The sequence below is a fragment of the Thrips palmi genome, unplaced genomic scaffold (assembly GCF_012932325.1).
Source record: "Thrips palmi isolate BJ-2018 unplaced genomic scaffold, TpBJ-2018v1 HiC_scaffold_16, whole genome shotgun sequence".
NCBI classification, from domain to species: domain Eukaryota; kingdom Metazoa; phylum Arthropoda; class Insecta; order Thysanoptera; family Thripidae; genus Thrips; species Thrips palmi.
In genome coordinates this window covers 8,994,805-9,013,392 of record NW_023144625.1, presented here as the reverse complement: position 1 = coordinate 9,013,392, position 18,588 = coordinate 8,994,805, and the positions used below count along the sequence as shown (strand labels likewise).

General features: G+C 44.9%; 1 protein-coding gene across 2 annotated transcripts; it reads left to right on the top strand.

Annotated features, from left to right (window-relative positions):
* The first annotated feature begins 8,710 nt into the window (after nt 1-8,710).
* Nucleotides 8,711-17,965, top strand: LOC117642761 (zinc finger and SCAN domain-containing protein 10-like). Of its 2 annotated transcripts, none has more exons than XM_034381287.1 (7): nt 8,711-8,795; nt 9,629-9,734; nt 11,183-11,370; nt 13,465-13,784; nt 14,171-14,393; nt 15,717-15,964; nt 17,375-17,965. In XM_034381287.1, the coding sequence occupies exons 2-7, from the start codon at nt 9,680-9,682 to the stop codon at nt 17,673-17,675; spliced, it is 1,335 nt and encodes a 444-aa protein (XP_034237178.1). In that variant the 5' UTR covers nt 8,711-8,795; nt 9,629-9,679; the 3' UTR covers nt 17,676-17,965. The 2 variants fall into 2 exon arrangements, with proteins under 2 accessions (XP_034237178.1, XP_034237177.1); XM_034381286.1 differs by having other exon boundaries at nt 9,629-9,752.
* The last annotated feature ends 623 nt before the right edge of the window (nt 17,966-18,588 follow it).

Sequence of the window (18,588 nt, the reverse complement as noted above, 5' to 3'; positions counted from 1 at the left end):
TTTTCCCACACCCTCAGATTTTTACGATGAAAGGGCCATTGTAACGTTACGTTTAAATGAGAACATACGTAATACGATGAAATTCGTGCGTAATACGATGATTCACATGCGTAATACGATAAAATTCATGCGTAATACGATGAAAAATTAAGCATATTACGTATGTTCAAATTTATGCGTACCTTACGATGAAAAACCATCGTAATACGTATAAAAACGATCATAAGATTTTGAGTGTGCAGACTCACACTTACCCGAATTTTGACCAAATTTGGACCAAAATTTTTAAATCGAGTTTGACGTTGATCCCAGCAGTTTTTGGTGGGCTGGTAACGAAAATCACTTACATTTCGACTCCAGACTCAAATTTTCATCGCAAATTAGATAATTTTGGACCAAAATTTTCATGTTGAGTTTTATATTGTTTCCTGCAGTTTTTGGTGTGCTGAACTCAAAAATGACCTTCAAACTTTTCCCCGGCTCATATATAACCGAGTTTTGACCAATTTTGGACCCAAATTTTTAAATCTAGTTTGACATTGATCCCAGCAGTTTTTGGTGTTCTGATAACGAAAATCACTTCCATTTGTACCCCTGGTCTAAAGTTCACTGAATATGAGCCCATAAGATGGACATTTCGTCTACTCAAGCAAAGTCCAAAGTGCACAAAAAATGTCCATTCGCATCGCTCAGCCACACTACGCGCCCAGATCTGAACGGCGCGTACCCCTAGTTTTAAAATGTTCATTTTTTTGCAGGATGCACAGGCGAAACGACCACGTACAACGCATTGATTCATTATTATGAATCAAGAGGACACCAGGCAGTGGCATGTGCCTTTACTGGCAATGCTGCCAACTTATTGAGAAAAGGAAAAACAAGTCATAAAACGTTTGGCCTCCCATTAGAAGACAGCGGACTCCTGACAACCCGAAGTACACTCCATATGCAATCGATTCATGCCCAACAATTGCTTGCAGCTTCATTCATAATTTGGGATAAAGTTTCTATGGTGTCTGCTTGGAATGCTGCTAGTAGTTGACCGACTCTTAAGAGACATCATGCAAGCTAACACCTCCTTCACCATTTGGCGGCGAAGTTTTGATTCTTGGTGGAGATTTTCGCCAGATCTTACCGACCGTAGTCAGAGGCACTAGAGCGAACATCATTGAGGCAACCATTACCTCTTCAAATTTATGGTCACTGTTTCAAATTGTTCATCTTACAACAAATGTGTGAGAGCAGCTGAGGACGAAGAATATGCGCAGTGGCTCATAGATGTAGGGGAGAGTAGAGCAAATAACCCTATCAGCGAGGTAATGACCGTTCCTCGAGAAATGCTGGAAAATGATGTCCAAGATCTAATAAATCATTGCTTTGGCGAGGAGTTTGACGAACCCGATCACGACGAAGCTGCCATACTCTGCCCAACAAATGGTTCAGTCAATCAAACAAATGGAAACATTGTTCAAAAGATCTTATCCAACAATCCAAATGCAAGGAAATACCATTCTGCAACAAATCTCATTGAATCAAGAACAAATGAAGAAGAAAATAACCAAGACAGAGATGGTGACCCTCGAGCTAGATTTAACGAAGAGTATTTATGCACATTACAAAACGCCACTTTACCTCCTCATGAACTACACTTAGCACCAGGCATTAATGTAATGTTAATTCGAAATTTAAGAGTTGGCGGTGGTCTATGCAATGGGACGGGATTAAAAATTACAAAGTGCTTGGATAACCCGTTGATTTGTCGAGTCCTAACTGGCACCAAAAAGGGTGAAACGGTGGCCGTATTTAGAATTGATATCATGACTGATGAATTTGCGTTACCAGGAACTTTAAAAAGAAGACAATTTCCCGTAAAACACTGCTATGCCATGACAATTAACAAATCACAGGGCCAAACATTAAAGAGAATTGGTTTGTTCTTGGCAACACCATGCTTCTCCCATGGCCAATTGTACACAGCATGCAGTCGTGTTGGGAAAAAACAACACTGCAAGACAGTGATTGTTGAAGGTCCTTTGCAAGGAAGACTTGACAGAAGGCCAGGAGTTCGAAGATCTGACAGATTTATGCACACAATGAACCCTGTCATGAAGTGCTAGATACACATTAACAATAGACTGTAAGTAGATACAATTTATTTACAATTTCCTATATCCTTGAAAAGTACAAATAAAATTCACTTTTGACTTTTACAGCCTTATTATGACACTTGATTGTGACACTGCCGAGGAGGAGGAAAGGGAGGTCTTGAGAATCGAAAGTGGATGGTTTGGTCAGCCGTCCGTTAGTAGAGCACAACGGCTGCATGGAACGCTGAAGCTTGGTCAACTTCAGTTAGTACTAGCTCGACTTCCAGCTTGGTTAAGGCATCTTCAAGTAAGTGAGACTTCAATTCAATATTTAAGTAATTTCCACGCAACATTCATATATTTGATTCATTCATCATGTTACTCAACTTACTTTTTTTAAACAAAAAAATAACATCTTTTACAGATTTATGTGTCACAGTTGGCATAGCCCAACTTCTTTGCCTCAGATGGGGGCTAATTCATCACTTTACTCCGCATAGGGCTTGCCCCCTCCTCTTCATTGCACGCGGGAAGAGGGGGAGAAAAACTTTATGCGTTACATGAGTTTAATTAAATCTCTGTAACTTTAGAGTTTATCTACCCTTCAACCCGAATTTCAACTTATGCAAATACAAGACGAAAAAGAATAACAACTTATCGAAATTTTGCACGCGGCGAAGCCTTACTCTTGTTGGACTATATCCAGGGCTCAACGTGGAACTCTCTGTTCTTCTGGTATTTTCCAGCCATTTTTTGAGAAGGTCAAAATATGGATTACTAGAAGACAAAACTGCACATCAAGGCATCTCTTTCCATCATCAGCGTAACATCCGAAGTTAAGGTTACCGTCAACGGGGCCAACTTGCGACACTTTTTCACGTTTTTTGAACGCCAGAGGCAAGATTCTTAACCCAGACCACTGGATCCTAACTGTGTTAAAGTTTGACCCTTTCCCCATGATTTTATGCTTGTCTGGTTCATTTGCCTCCATTACATCGTTTCCAAGCGGTCTCGAAAGAATGTCCCAAGTTACCCCGTGACCGGGGGTAACTTGGGACAGTAGGTAATTAGCTACGTTCCCATACATCTATTTATGTTAATGGATGTAATGAATTTAAGTCACAACATGTAGACCAAGAATTCAGGCCTAGGAACTCTTGTTGGACCGATATTGGACTATATCTTAGGCTCTTCGTGGAACTCTCCCTTCCTACTGGTATTTTCCAGGCATTTTCAGAAAATTTCAAAATATGGATTACAAGAAGACAAAACTGCAGACCAAGGCATGTCTTTCCATCATCAGCGTAAAATCCGAAGTTTATGTTATGTCGGGGACCGGATCAGTCAACTCCTTTGAGGCTAGGACTGCTGGAAACACGAGGAGAAGACTGTCCCAAGTTACCCCGTAAAATTTCGATTATTGATAAAATGAAGTCCGTACCGAAGATGGGAAAACTATAATCAACGCCCATTTGCGATCGTTATTGTCTGTGTATGATCTAACAACCCAGAGAGACTGATCTGCCAAATCTGCATTTCACTCCTTGCACTAGGGTCAACTTGTCAATGTTTGACATATTTTGACAAAAACCCTATTATTGGCTGAGCGATAGCGAAGCCTGTTACTCCATTGGGGTTGAAAAGTTTTTCCTGTCTGTCTGTCCGTCTCTGTCTGTGTGTGTGTGTGTGTGTGTGTGTTTCCGCACTACTCCTCCTGAACGGCTCGGCCGATCTCGGTGAGATTTTGCACACTTTTTGGGCATGTCCTTGGCTCGGCACACGCGAAATTTCACTATCCTAGCTCAACTAGTTCAGTTTTTATAGCCGAAAAACACCTAAAAACGGCGAAAAATCGAGTTTTCTGCATGCAGATCACGCCTGTCTTGAAGAAGGGGGGTCTTGGGGGGCGGAGCCCTCCAGCCCCGACAAGTTAAGAAGTTACAAGGGATCGAGAATGAAGGGGGGTCTGGGGGCGGAGCCCCCCAGCATGCACCAAGTTAGAAGTGACCGACGATGGACAAGCCATTGCCTGCCGAAGGCAGGCTAGCGCCGCAGGCCAAGGTAGGTACGCCAGGCGCGGATTGGAGGAACAGGCAGCGAGACATCGCGAAGCCTGTTACGACAAGACGCGGTCTGGCGTAAACCTACCTTGTGTAGTTTCCCGTTTCTCAGATAATAATTGTGATGTTATGCGCCTTTTCAAACTTTCCGCGCGAGCCCTGAGGCCTCTGAAACAAAACCCTGCCGCGGGTTTGGCGCTAGGAACCTCCGTCGCTGAATGGCAGCACCAACAAGCTGTACATGTACAGGGCAGACTGTCCCAAGTTACCCCCGGTGTCTCAAGTTACCCCCGTTGACGGCATGTCAGGGACCGGGTGAGGCAACTTCTAAGAGGCTAGGACTGAATCATAAGGAAAAGACTGTCCCAAGTTACCCCGTAAAATTTCCATTTTTGATAAATTGAAGTCTGGACCGAAGATGGGAGAACTGAAATCAACGCCATTTAGCAAATGTTATTGTCTATGTATTATCTCACAACCCAGAGAGGATACTTGGCCAAATCTGCATTTCACTCCTTGCACTACACTCTAAATATGGGGTGCCGAGCAACTGGGCGCCTTTGTCGCCCGCTCCACTTTTTAGGGTGCCAAATGTCGCCCAGTTCCTGGGCACCTTTGTCACCCAGTCTCGGGGTGGACAAATCATTAAGGAACCTGCCTTCACCCACAGCTCGGCAGCGACTGAGGTGCCGAAGGTGCCCAGAATCTAAGCACCTTAGTGGCCCAGGATCTAGACACCAGAGCATGGTCTACCATGGGAGAGGGCCGGTTACTGTATGATTTGTCCACCCCGAGACTGGGCGACAAAGGTGCCCAGAAACTGGGCGACATTTGGCACCCTAAAAAGTGGGGCGGGCGACAAAGGCGCCCAGTTGCTGGGCGCCCCATACTTAGAGTGTAAGGTCAACTTGTAAGTATTTTGTCAAAAACCCTATTATGTAGTTACCCGTTTCTCAAATACTAATTGTGAAGTTGTGCGCCTTTTCCACCTTCCCGCGCGTGCCCTGAGCCCTCTGGAACGAAATCCTGCCGCGGGCTTGACGCTAGGCGCTTGGTGCTGCCATTCAGCGAGGGGGCGCTGAATGGCAGCACCAACAAGGTGTACAAGGGCAGACTGTCCCAAGTTACCCCCGATGACGGTATTTGATGGCCAAGAAAACAGATGTTTTCTAAATTTGGCACTTTTTTAACTTTATTTAGGAGTTTCTTAACTACATCGGGGTTTTCAGTGCTAAGTCGCTGAGAATTGGTATTCGTACGTACATAGTTGGTGTACACAACACAGTGGCCTGGCGTAACAGGCTTCGCAATGCTTCGCCAGTTTCGACGATCTACGCCTGACTTACCCGTGTGAAAAAGACTGGTCTAAATCGGTAAGAAAAAAGTCAGAAAAGTACGATAGCAGTGCGACCGGCGGAGGACCACAGTGCTACAGCAGGACGCCAGATTTAAGACCGCGGAGGCACCCTCCGCCAAACAGAAAATCTATTTTAACCCTAGAATCTGGTTCAAATCCAATCAGGCGAAATTCGCACGTTTCTTAACGCACGGAACAGGCCAAAGTTGCCGATGTGTATCGGTACTCTTCCTGTTAATGAAAGCAGTGCTACTTAAATGTTATGCTAATTCAAGGATCCCTGCGGAAATGACCCAAGTTCAGAAATATCGCCCAATCTGGCAACTGTGCACTGAGAATGAAAGCGTCATGATCATGACTAAAATTTTGGATGAGGAATTCTTTATCACCCAAATTTGGGCAAGGAAAGTTTCCTCATCCAAATTTGGGTGATAAAGTATACCTCACCCATGGGTATTGATCATGACTTTTTCATTCTCAGTGTAGGACCACTGCAAAGCCGGTGGTAAGTTTACTTGCCACAAATTTGGCAAGCCGTTTTGAATGCCAAAAATTGGCAAGCTGGGCCAGAAAATGCTCCCCAGCTTGCCAAAATTTGGCAAGCTCATGATGATTGCTGACCAAAGCTTGCCAAACTTCGGCATTCGAAACGGCTTGCCGTTTCGCCGGCTTGCCGCAAATTCGTGGCAACCTTAGTTTGGCAAATGCAGTACAAGGCTTGGCGCGCTGGTAGCTTAAAAAGTTGCTGACCCACAATTGGTTCCAAAAATCAATTGTGGGCCAAAACAGCCAGTTTTAAAAACGGCTGTAGCTCAGTAAACGAGGACGAAAGACGGGGCTTCTATGCTGCAAAACGTAGTCAAGGGATCATATTTGAACGTCTCAAAGCTACTTTGGCTACTTGTTCAACATTAATATTTTAAATATGCATTTTAAAAATAACAGGAAAAGTAGCGATGTACATCGGCAACTTTGGCCCGTCCCGTACATTGAGAAACGTACGAATTTCCCCTGTTTGACCCTGACGGGAATTAAACCTGAGTCTGGGGTTAAAATAAATGTCGTTTTCGTCATCAGCACCCTCAAAAACATCAGAAACAATGCAAAAACTCGAATAAAAAGAATGTTCGAAAAATACCCCGCTGGGATTTGAACCCGGGTCCGAACTTCTCCGATTCGCTCGAAACTGGCACCATTAGTTTTTTCTCGTCGCCCCGATTCCAAAAATACCCCTACATGCCCTCCTAGCTGCATCCGTTGCCGAGATCCTCCTCGACCCCATGAAGACCATGATGCACCTGCAGCAGCGCCCCCGGGGCTCGGATCGGATTTGCTGCCACCGAGCGGTTCTTAGGGTCACCCAAGGAGGCTGCATACCAAATTTGGTCAAGATCGGACCACGGGAAGTCCTCGGACGAACGAACGAACGAACGAACGAACGGACGCACAGCAGGGATCATACTATATGCCCGTCCCTCCGTCATTTTTTTTACAAAAAATAAACGGGACGGGCCAAAAAGTGACCCACAATTGATTTTTTACCTTAACTCACCGAACATCCCGTGGGGGTGCGAGAGAGAGACAGAGCGACGACGCGCAGGGGCGTGGAGGGCCTTATGGGACCGTGGTGCCCCGTCCGTCCGGCACCCGAGGGGCGCGCGCGTAGGCAAGAAGTCTGACGGACACTCTGCCTGCGAGCAGGCAAAATGTGTGTAACGGCCCACTGTGAGCCTTGACGAAAAAAGGCAACGGTTATTTTAGTCTTTGATCGAATTATTCTCTCGGGAAAAATGTGGTGGTCCTTAAAAGGACCTTTTTAATAGGGAAACTGCCTGCTAGATGCAGTCAGTCTACCGTCAGCGCATCATCTCCATAGCATATGCATGAATTGCAACTCCCATGGGACCACGCTGATAAAATCTAGTCCTGGCAGCTGAAGAAGGCGAAGACACGGTGGCTGGTGGCTCGGGCAGTTCACGCATCATCTCCATAGCATATGCATGAACAGCAACTCCCATGGGACCACGCTGATAAAGTCTAGTCCTGGCAGCTGAAGAAGGCGAAGACACGGTGGCTGGTGGCTCGGGCAGTTCGCGCATCATCTCCATAGCATATGCATGAACAGCAACTCCCATGGGACCACGCTGATATGGTCGTGTCCTGGCCGCCGAAGAAGTCTCAGGCAACATGATGAGTGGAGCTGGGATAACTTCGCTGTTATTTTCTCGCAACCTTTCCTCCTTTTCCGCGTCCAAGCTCCCTCTCGACTCTCTCTGCGTAACTAAACTGCCCGACTGTGCTAGCATGCGACTGTGGGGCGCTTTATATAGATTCTAGGTGTGCTGAGAGCGCAGCTAATGGCGGCAGCCTCAGCTAGGCAGAACGCATCCTAGCGTTCCCATTGGCTGGCGCGTTCGGGTCTTCGGACCGTGCCGCGCGCATCAGACGCGCACCAGGGCGCGTGGTATCTCGGCCCCAAAATTGGGCGAGGAAGCTTTCCTCGCCCAAATTGGGTGAGAAAGTAAACCTCGCCCAAAATTGGGTATTGATCATGACTTTTTCATTCTCAGTGCAATCTTTACTCGGAAACACTCAAAGACATTGATGCAATTCTAGTGAAAAGATTGTAAACATACCCTATTTCGAAAGATTTCACGCAAAACCTGCAGCACCGCCCTGGAGTCCGATAGACATGCCTGATGCAAAAGGCGAGTCAGGACCACCGGATGCATTATCAGCGTCTGATGCACACTGCAAGAAAAAGTGTGGATAGTACAACAAAAGTACAACAAAAACTGTACAATAAAAGTACAACAGGGATTGTAGAATGTACAACGAGAATGGAACAAACCACAACGAGCCCTGGACTGCCCAGCACTCGTCATGCCGGTTCCGTTGTGCTTTGTACAACAATTGTTGTACTTGAAAAGTACACTAAATTCCTAATAAAAAATTTGCCAGAAATTTGTGTACTTTTGTTGTGGTTATTTTCTGCAGTGCAATGCGCGCGTCGTGTGGATTGCGCAGGCAGACTGTCCCAAGTTACCCCCGATGACTGTATTTGTTGGCCAAGAAAACAGATGTTTTCTAAATTTGGCACTTTTTTAACTTTATTTAGGAGTTTCTTAACTACATCGGGGTTTTCAGTGCTAAGTGGCTGAGAATTGGTATTCGTAGGTACATAGTTGGTGTACACAACACAGTGGCCTGGCGTAACAGGCTTCGCAATGCTTAGCCAGTTTCGACAATCTACGCCTGACTTACCCGTGTGAAAAAGACTGGTCTAAATCGGTAAGAAAAAAGTCCGAAAAGTACGACAGCAGTGCGACCGGCGGAGGACCACAGTGCTACAGCAGGACGCCAGATTTAAGACCGCGGAGGCACCCTCCGCCTAACAGAAAATCTATTTTAACCCTAGAATCTGGTTCAAATCCAATCAGGCGAAATTCGCACGTTTCTTAACGCACGGAACAGGCCAAAGTTGCCGATGTGTATCGGTACTCTTCCTGTTAATGAAAGCAGTGCTACTTTAATGTTATGCTAATTCAAGGATCCCTGCGGAAATGACCCAAGTTCAGAAATATCGTCCAATCTGGCAACTCTGCACTGAGAATGAAAGCGTCATGATCATGACTAAAATTTTGGGTGAGGAATTCTTTATCACCCAAATTTGGGCAAGGAAAGTTTCCTCATCCAAAGTTGGGTGATAAAGTATACCTCACCCAAAATTGGGTATTGATCATGTCTTTTTCATTCTCAGTGTAGGACCACTGCAAAGCCGGTGGTAAGTTTACTTGCCACAAATTTGGCAAGCCGTTTTGAATGCCAAAAATTGGCAAGCTGAGCCAGAAAATGCTGCCCAGCTTGCCAAAATTTGGCAAGCTTGGCCCGTAAATACTCCCTAGCTTGCCAAAATTTAACAAGCTCATGATGATTGCTGACCAAAGCTTGCCAAACTTCGGCATTCGAAACGGCTTGCCAAATTTGTGGCAAGCAAACTTACCACTGGCTTTGCAGTGACGCTAGGAGCCCGCGTCGCTAGTCGGCAGCACCTATGAGGCCGATAGAGCGGACTTTTCCCAGTGACCCCTGCTGACGTACTCCAGCGTAGTCTCTATTTGCAGGTGGCGAGCACGCCAAGGCTGAGAGATTCTCGCCCGCAGGACTAGCCTGGCATGCTGTGGGTGCGGGAAACGGACCACACTGGAAACTTACTGCGCACACACTTGCGTACGTTACCGGTGCAGGGTGAGTCGCCTCGAGTGAGGCTGTCTGGACGGCTTCGGTGACGTTATGCCCTTTCACCTGTAAGTTATGTGATTTGTAGTAATTTCTGTACTCTTGTTGCACGATGGTACAATAAAATTTAAGCCCTCTTAAAACCTTGCGAAGCGATTTGTTTGTAAGCTTGCGAAGAATCTGACTTATTCGCGATGCAAAGAACGCATCAGTATTGTAAATCACTGGGTCGCAACTTGCGAACAAGCGACTCGCAATTTGCGAACTTTTTGTTTGTATTGGGAACCCGTGCAAACACACTGGTCACAAAATTGCGAACTACGAGTTCGTAATATAATCAAGCCAAACTCTTCGCAAGGTTCTGTTCCGACAGTGAACTTTATTGTTATAAACCGCTACCAGCGTACCTGGTGGCACCTGCGAGGCTGGCATTGTGGGTTAGCGTTCGCGATCGCCTGATGTGTCGCCTCAAGTTAACCCCTTTTCTCTCTTGTTAAAGGTTCCGAAAACTTCAAGTGGGATTTCAGTCGTGGCCACGGTGTGTCACGCGGCTGACAGCGCCTCAAATTGACTTGTTCTAGTCCCTCGCATGCCATGACCACTGCTTCTCTTGCTCCTGGCCTGTCAGTGTTCACGTCATTTTATTTTCATGTGCACAGCCTACCTGGTGTGCGTTTGACGTACAGTGGAAGGTGGTAGACTCCGCCAAAGTCAATACATGGTTGTGGATAAGAATTCAAACGCAGTCACTCTGCTGCACGACGAATGTGTTTCATAGTTCCTCTAAAACCCTTTTTAAACCTTACCAACTCGGCTTTGTAAGCTTTACGAAGGCTTTCATTGTAACTACGTGACAACTTCGTCGTTTTCCTGGAACCTGAGGATCGTGCTTTGCGTATTTTGCTTAACTTTTTTTTATGAACATCGAGTTTTGCGTTTAAAACTAAATGCCCTGTTGTTTTAACAAAGAGTCTTGCGCGATCAAAGTGTCGTGTTGTTTCAACACAGTGTCTTGTTTGAATAAAGAGCCATGTTGTTTGAACAAAGTGTCTTGTCGTATGAACACAGTGCCTTATTGTTTTTTGAACAAAGTGTATTGTTGTTTGAACACAGTGTCCTGTTTGAATAAAGTGCTTTGGTGTTTGAATAAAGAAAGAGCCGTGTTGTTTGAACAAAGTGTCTTGTTGTATAAACACAGTGCCTTGTTTTTTTGTTCTTTTTTAACTTAGTGTGTTGTTGTTGAACGTGCCTTGTATGACCAAAGTGTTTTGTTGTTGGAAAAAAGTGCCTTTTTGTATGAACAGTGCCTTGTTGCATGATCAAAGTGTCCGCACTTGCATGGGTTTCGTAGTTTCGCTCTGCTACTGGTGGTGTAGTTTGCGTTCTGCATGACGGGAGCGTCGCTCTGCGTCGCCGTGACACTGTTTGTCTTGCCACAGGTTCTGATGCAGAGGTTCCCGCTGCGCCACGCATCCAGGTCAAGAAGGCCTTCCACGTGGACCAGTTCGGTCCTCGCGGGCCTCTGCTGCTGTGCGCGCCGCCCGCCGCCAGCGAGGCCGCGGAGCAAGCGAAGGAGGGCGCCAGCGAAGCCGCGCCGCCAGCGCCGCAGGTGGCCTCGCGCACACAGGTAAGGGGAAGAGGGGGAACGATTTACGTTCCGAAAAGCCTACACTGTCAATTGTTTTGCGATACTTTTAGTGCAACACTGAGATTCCAAACGCTATGAGTACAGCACGTATGGTGCAGCTGAGATATCGCACCATACGTGCAATGCCATAATGCCATATTGCACCTTACGTGCGTCTCGAAATGCATGGGAATAGGGAGGTATTGGATTCTCAGTGAAGTTTTTCTGATAAAACCGAGTTTGCGATTCCCACGATTTGTCGCACCCTGGAGTGCAATAGTAGTGATTGCATTTTTTTTTGCAATAACTGACCCCTAATTTGTGCGATAAAAGCGTTTTGTAGTGACTTGAATCACATTTTATTTCGATAACTTTTAACTGCATTTTCATTTGTAGTTATCTCTCACCAAAAATTTATACTTACTACAAAATGTAGCTATACACTTTCAATTACAGTTTTTTGGTAGTCATAGCACAAAAATTGTGATAAGTTTTTTATTGCAAAATATAGACAGTGGTTATCGCAGTTTGAATGACAGTGTACAAAGCATTTGCTTTATAACTACCAAGGAAATGTAGGCACTTGCTTCGGACTATGCTTGACTCAAGCATAGAGTTACGCTTTAGTTTTACCAGTGTTCGAAAAACGTTTTCTTCATAGTACGAAGCATTACTTCGTAGATATTGCATGCCTTCATTTTCTCGTATTACGAAGCGGCTATTCGTATAGGATTTACTGTAAACAGTCCTTGAACGGCAAAAATTTGTTTTAGAAGAAGCGTGAAGGACGTAGAATTTAATGTCAGTTTTAATGCTCTTGAAGCAGCAGCTTGATTCCCTGCACTCTTAGACTGTTATTGACTTTTCATCTTTATGTGAAGAGTTTATTTTACGCAGCAATGAAAAGTACTTTACTAATCATAAGTAAGATATGTTCGATATGTCGACTCAAAGTCAGTGCCACTGACTGAGAGTCAGTACGCAATTGACTTCAAATAAAGTCAATAGTTAATGACAATTTACTTTTATATTATACAATATTGTACATGATTACAAAGGAAATACTGTTTATTATTGCTGCTTAAAAAACAAAGTAAGCAAAGGAGAAAAAGTCAATAATTGGAAGAAAGAGTCCATACGCGCCTGCTCCTGTACAGTCTCAGACTCGTACTGAGTTTATGTTTAGCAGGGACTCTGGAGAAAAAATGGCTAAAATTGGCAAAAATAGTTTTTCCAAAGTTGATAGATAAAAATGTGAATAGAAGGTTTCAGATTCAAGAAGTTGAACACCTTTAAGCTAAATGGGTAGTTTCTTTATCATTTGGAAAGAAACAACATTGAGGTGAGTTGTCGTTGGCTTATACGCTCAACTTCACAGCTTTGCTCAGTCGACAAAAAAAATATGTCGTCGAATTACTTCCTGCGTTCCTGGTTGACATATACATGAGTCGTCTTGCATGGACTCTATTCTTTGATGACTTGTCAACTTACTGTAGTGAAGGAATCTTGATATCAGCCCTGCTTCATTTTGCAAACTCAAAGAAGTTTGAAAAATAGGTGAAAACCTCACTTTTTAAAAATGTTACAATTTGAAAATTTTTATCTGGGGTCAGAAATTGAATTTGAAAATTCCGTCACTTAAATATCTGTCATACATCTTCAGGATAACCCTAAAAGTTTTTTTAAGACTTACCGTCTCTTTGAAGGACGCAAGGAGATTTTTACCTTATGCTCTAAAACACACTAAAACTGCACTTTTCTCAGAGACCATTCAACATTTTGGATTGAATTTTATTTTGGGAACTCAACATAATGAACCCAATACTTAAGCAAAGTTTCAACTTTCTGGGTTTATTTTAAAGCTTTCCAGAAAGTTTCACCTGGGTCTCCCCTAAATAACGTATTGATGTTTGTGCTCACTGATAAGCAATTATCTTTTTGTTCGTTCCACTAACATTATTATTAATTTCGTCTTCACAAATCCTCAACAAAACTCTCTTAATGCGCACTAACGTCAATGAATATTGATAAAATGTCGATTGGAGGAGTAGAGTGTAAAGCGTGGCCTTATGCCTTTGCTCTTTGTTTTGCCAGAGCACGCCCAAGGTGGTCGGCTGGTGCACCGTGGAGGGCTGCTCCGAGGCCGCCGTTTCGTGGAAGAGCCACGTGCTGCACTACCAGAGGTGCCACCTCGACCCGTCCGACGACCGCTCCGTCTGCTCGCTGTGCCTGTCGCGGGTCTCCAGCTACGAAGACCACAGTGTGCTGCACAGGATCAATGACGTGCGCTGCACCGCCTGCGAGGCGCGCTTCGTGTACCAGGAGGCCCTGCGGAAGCACTGGATCCAGTTCCACCGCCGCAACCCGCCCGAGACTCCGGCCGCCAGCCAGGCCGCCTCCACGCCTCTATCCAGGTAGAACGAAGGCTAAAGTGATCCAGGAAGCGGAAGAAGGGTATAAGTCGAGTTGAATCCGTGCACCTTTGCAAGGCCTAAACCTCGCAGGTGGGAGAACAGGTGGGGAATGTCATCTAAAATAGATGCAAGAGGATGGGACTTGTCTCAACACACTTATTTTTGGACCAAATTTTCGCTCATGTTTTCTTGATAGACTGATTAGAGGTCACTGAATCAACTCGACTTAACCACTTCTTCCGCTTCCTGGATCAAATGTTTAGCCGCAACAGGGCCGCAGCTGATTTGCGCTCCTGCACTGCCACGATGACAAGTCACTGCCAAGATATGAATTGTTAATAATCTCCCTCTCAAAGTGTAGTTTTTGATGCCCTTTATTTTTATAGGGCAGTGCCGGCCCTGTCCGCGGCTTCGACGTCCAGCACCGCAGCCACTGCCTCCCACGCCCCGTCGGCCCCACCGTCGTCAAGCCGCTCCGCGTCCAAAGATAGGGGCCCGGCTCGCACGGTGGAAGTCGGGTGGTGCTCCGTCAAGAACTGCGGGCAAGCCTTCACTTCCTGGAAGGACTACGTCAATCATCACATGAGTTCTCACATCAAGGCGGCGCAGGTGGAGTAACATTTCTTGTACTTCGACCAAAGTAGGAAGACACCCGAGTTCTGTCGGTCAAGGCGGCAGCGACCCTCGACCGCGAGAACTCAGAGCTTCCCAGTTTGGTCGCAGTATCTAATCGTTTTTAAGCACCAAACTTCGCCTCGTAAATTTCTCTTCAAAACTGTCATATATCACTTCTGTTCTAGAAGAGCATTGGAATACCTTATTCTTTGAGCCCGCCTCAGCAAACGCTGCTTACAGTCCTTGCATACAGTAAATGCTTGCGTGCATGGATGCGTAGGGTTTTAAGCAGAACCAAATGTATTCATGAGTGTACAGCATTTACCGCATTCATAGTCATATACACACTCCTAATCCAAGAGCAGAAGGAGTCCACGCGCGCAGACAAAATCGTGGTCCACGCAAAGTAAAGTGGACTTCGTCCACACTTAGATTATCAGGGCACAGTATTTAATGTAAACATAGCATGAGCGAGCATATATGCAGTTCACTAATGTATTGCATTCTGTAGTGTGTACTCTAGTGTGGGTAGTATTGTATTCAACAGTGTGTATACTGTTGTATTCAATATCAGTTAAGCTTTGTTAAGGATTCTGTGAAGAGAAAGTAGCATGTCCTAGAAATATTCTTCACAGGAAAATCATTTTGTGGTCAAATTTCAACCACTATTAGATGAATTTATTCCCAAAGTTGGGGGCCCCAACTCTGAATAGTTTCTGAGTTATGGAGGTTTACGTAAACTTTTAGTCGTTTCTCCCAAATTCTCCTCACGACAAGCGATTAGCTACCTAGTCTTCAGATTTTGGCAATTTTATCTATTTAAGCAAAGGAAAAATATAGCGTTGGCATATTTGAAGATGTCAGTCGAGAGGAGACTGTCAAAGCTGTTTTATCAGGCCTATTCTTATTTTTCTTCAAATTTGTGGGATTTTGACCCACTTTGTTTCGGTTTTTCAGGAAAACTAAGGCAGATACAAAAGAGAGGGCAACGCTATCTTTTTCATATTCAAAAAAAGAGAAAATTGCCAGAATCTGAAGACTGGGTTGCTAATCCTATGACGTGAGGAGAGTTTGGGAGAAACAACTAAAAGTTTACGTAAACCTCCATAATTTAGAAACCAATAGGAGTTGGGGCTCCAGTCTTAGAGTATGAGTTTCTATAATAGAAAGGAACTTATAGGCCTAAATTGAGACATCTGACACAAGTATTTGCAAAATGTCAAATACCTACTTTTTTCACATTACAATGTCAGAGTTTCAGGAAGTGCCACATGCGTCACAACGTTTCTAACTCGCGCTTGGTGTGTCTGCCACCAGAGGGGTGTCACGTGCGTCACGTGCCTGGACGTCTACCCGACCGGCGGACTGGCTGATCACCTGGAGGCGCACAGCCGCGGGGAGGAGCAGTGCTCGCTGTGCACCGCCCGCTTCATTGGCGCCGCCAGCCTGATGCGCCACAAGAGGGACTTCCACCACGTCACGAGGGACGGCAATCTGCCGGCCTTCGTCCCCGCCTCGGTTCACGCCTTGGCCCCAGACTCCACCCCGGCCACTCAGGGTTGCAGGTGAGTCTTTTTTGTCACTTGTTAAAAATTCACTCACTTTTGTGGGAAATTTCGTCACTGTTTAGGAGCCTTCGGGTGGCATTTTCCTTATTTTAACACGAAACTTGTCGAAATTCGGTCAATGTCTCGATTTGCTGCGAGGAAGCATTAAAATTTCTCGCCGCCGCGCTGGCGATACACTTTTGTCACCACCACGTAATGCAAATTGTGCAATGCATATTGCGATTTGCTATTTCATTGCACAATTGGTATCACCAGGTGATCACAAAATTTATCCCCGATAAGTGCTTAAAATTGCACCGTCAATGGGTCTAGAAGTCCCATGGCTTTTCATGTTTGGCGCATTGGCTGACTCACGGTCTGGCAACCCTGCCAATGGACCACTGTAATAATATTTAAATGCTTGCGTACATTTGACCAGCTTTAGTGAGTCGTTTGCTTTTTTTTTTTATTAGATAGATACCACACCCAGGCTCAAAACTAGTGCAAAAATAATCTATTTTTATTGCTTTTGTGTGCACCGTTAGAAATTCAGTTTGTAAATTCATGGAGAAAGTTTCTCTAATATTGGGAATGGAGGGCGTTTCTCCGTAAGTTTCAATATTTTTCGGAGATTTTCCGTATTTTTCCGCAGATTGCACTCTTAGACTCGTATTGACTTTTTTCCCTCTTTTATAGACATTTTGTCCTTTGCTTACGTAGTTTTTTCAGCAGCAATAATAAGTAGTATTTCCTTTGTAACCATGTACAATATTGTTCGCTATAAGGACTAAATTGTCATCAATTATTGACTTTCTTTTAAGTCAATTGCGTATTGACGCAATAGCAATTGTCAATAGCAATAGTAATAGCAGTAGCAATAGTCAATAGCAAATGGACTTTGTGTCAATATTACGAACAAAATCGTACATAAATATTGGGGAAATAGTAATTTTTATTGCTGTGTAAAATACTCTTTAACAAAGGACAAAAAGTCAGTACCAGTCTGAGAGTATAGCTAGAGCGTGCTTGCAGGCATGCTCCAGGTAGAGCGTACAATGCACGCTCTGCGATTTGTAGAGTGCCAGATTTTCACGCAGAAAATCCACATTCTCAGTCTCATATGGACTTTTTATTCTGTTATGCTTAGTGTTTTGAGCAGACGTAAATTTTACTATTTTCCCTTTAGCTTGCCCTTTTGGCAAGAGATAAAAAGTCAGAGTCCGAGAGTGCACAACTTAAATGAACGGAGATCTCAGTGTGAAAGAAATGGACGGACAGTCTTCGTAAAATTTCCGTACTTTTACGGATTTCCTGACAGTGTGAGGATCTTCTCTGCAAGGAGTCACTTTCCTCTCTAAAAAGACACTTTTTGCCACGTTTTATGACCTGTTGGAGTCAGTATTTAACGATTTTTTTAACCCTCTACAGCTTAGGCAACTTTGGAGGGTTGATTGGCCGGTGCACCGCCAAGGGTTGCCAATCGATGTTCCGCAGCTGGGAGGACTTCGTCGCCCACTTCAAAGCGACCCACTGCAGGAAAGGTTCCGGAAACTGTCAAGTGTGCCATCTGTGTTTGACCCGTCTATCCACTGCCGATGACGCCTCGCGCCACATGGCGAAGCACTCCAAAGGCAAGGGGCAGGGACATCCCTGCAAGAAGTGCTCAGCGCGGTTTTTTAAGACCAAGAGACTCAATAATCACATCAGCACGTTTCATAGTATTTGTTGAGCTGAGAGGCTATCGCTGTTGTTGTATGTAACATTTTGAGTCAACAGAGTTTCAATTTCAGTTCGTTACTATAATTATGTCTCACAAGAATATGTGTGGAGGATTTTTTTTTTGACATGAAAATGTAGCAGGCGTTCTGCTTTTGTACGGGGAGGTCTTAAGCCCCTTGTGTCTTAGACTGCTAAATTTACGTGAGTTGCTCTTGCTGTGGTAATTGCGATTTCTAGGAGTTTTTTTTTCAATTGGTTATGGTCAGCGTTCAATAAATAAAGTTGTATTGGTCAATCGTCTTCAGTGCTTCTTTAACGAGTGATGGTTTACCTTGGTTCTTATCACTGGAGAAACACTGAGAATCCAAACGCTATGAGTATAGCGTCAATTGGTGCGATGCAAAAGCATTGCACATGTAGTGCAATGCCTCCCAATTCCCATGCATTAGCGTAGGGTACTTTCGGGATGCATCGCACGTAAGGTGCTGTCAGGGGAGCTAGTCGTGGTGTTCCTGAACGGCATGGAGCGGGGTTCGTACGGCAATGAGGACACAGTGTTTAAGGGTTGGATAACCTCCCACTCACCAAGCTAGGTCCGAAAGGTGCTGCCGCTCCGAGGCTCAGCCTACGACTGACGACTCGCGGCCAAGCCGGACGCCGCGAGCGCGTCTGCAAGATCAGCATTTCCTCTTTTCCTATGTTGCCTTGTGTCTATCCCTGACAGGTGCAATATGCGGCTATCGCATTGCACGTATGGTGCGATATCTTAGCTGCATTGCACCATACGTGCTATACTCATAGCGTTTGGAATCTCAGTGAATTGAACTGCGCACGCAGCATACTTTTATGTACGATCACTATTGCATACGTGCTCACCAGCTTGTACATTGAGGCGTGTACACGGTAACTGGAGCAGACGCCCA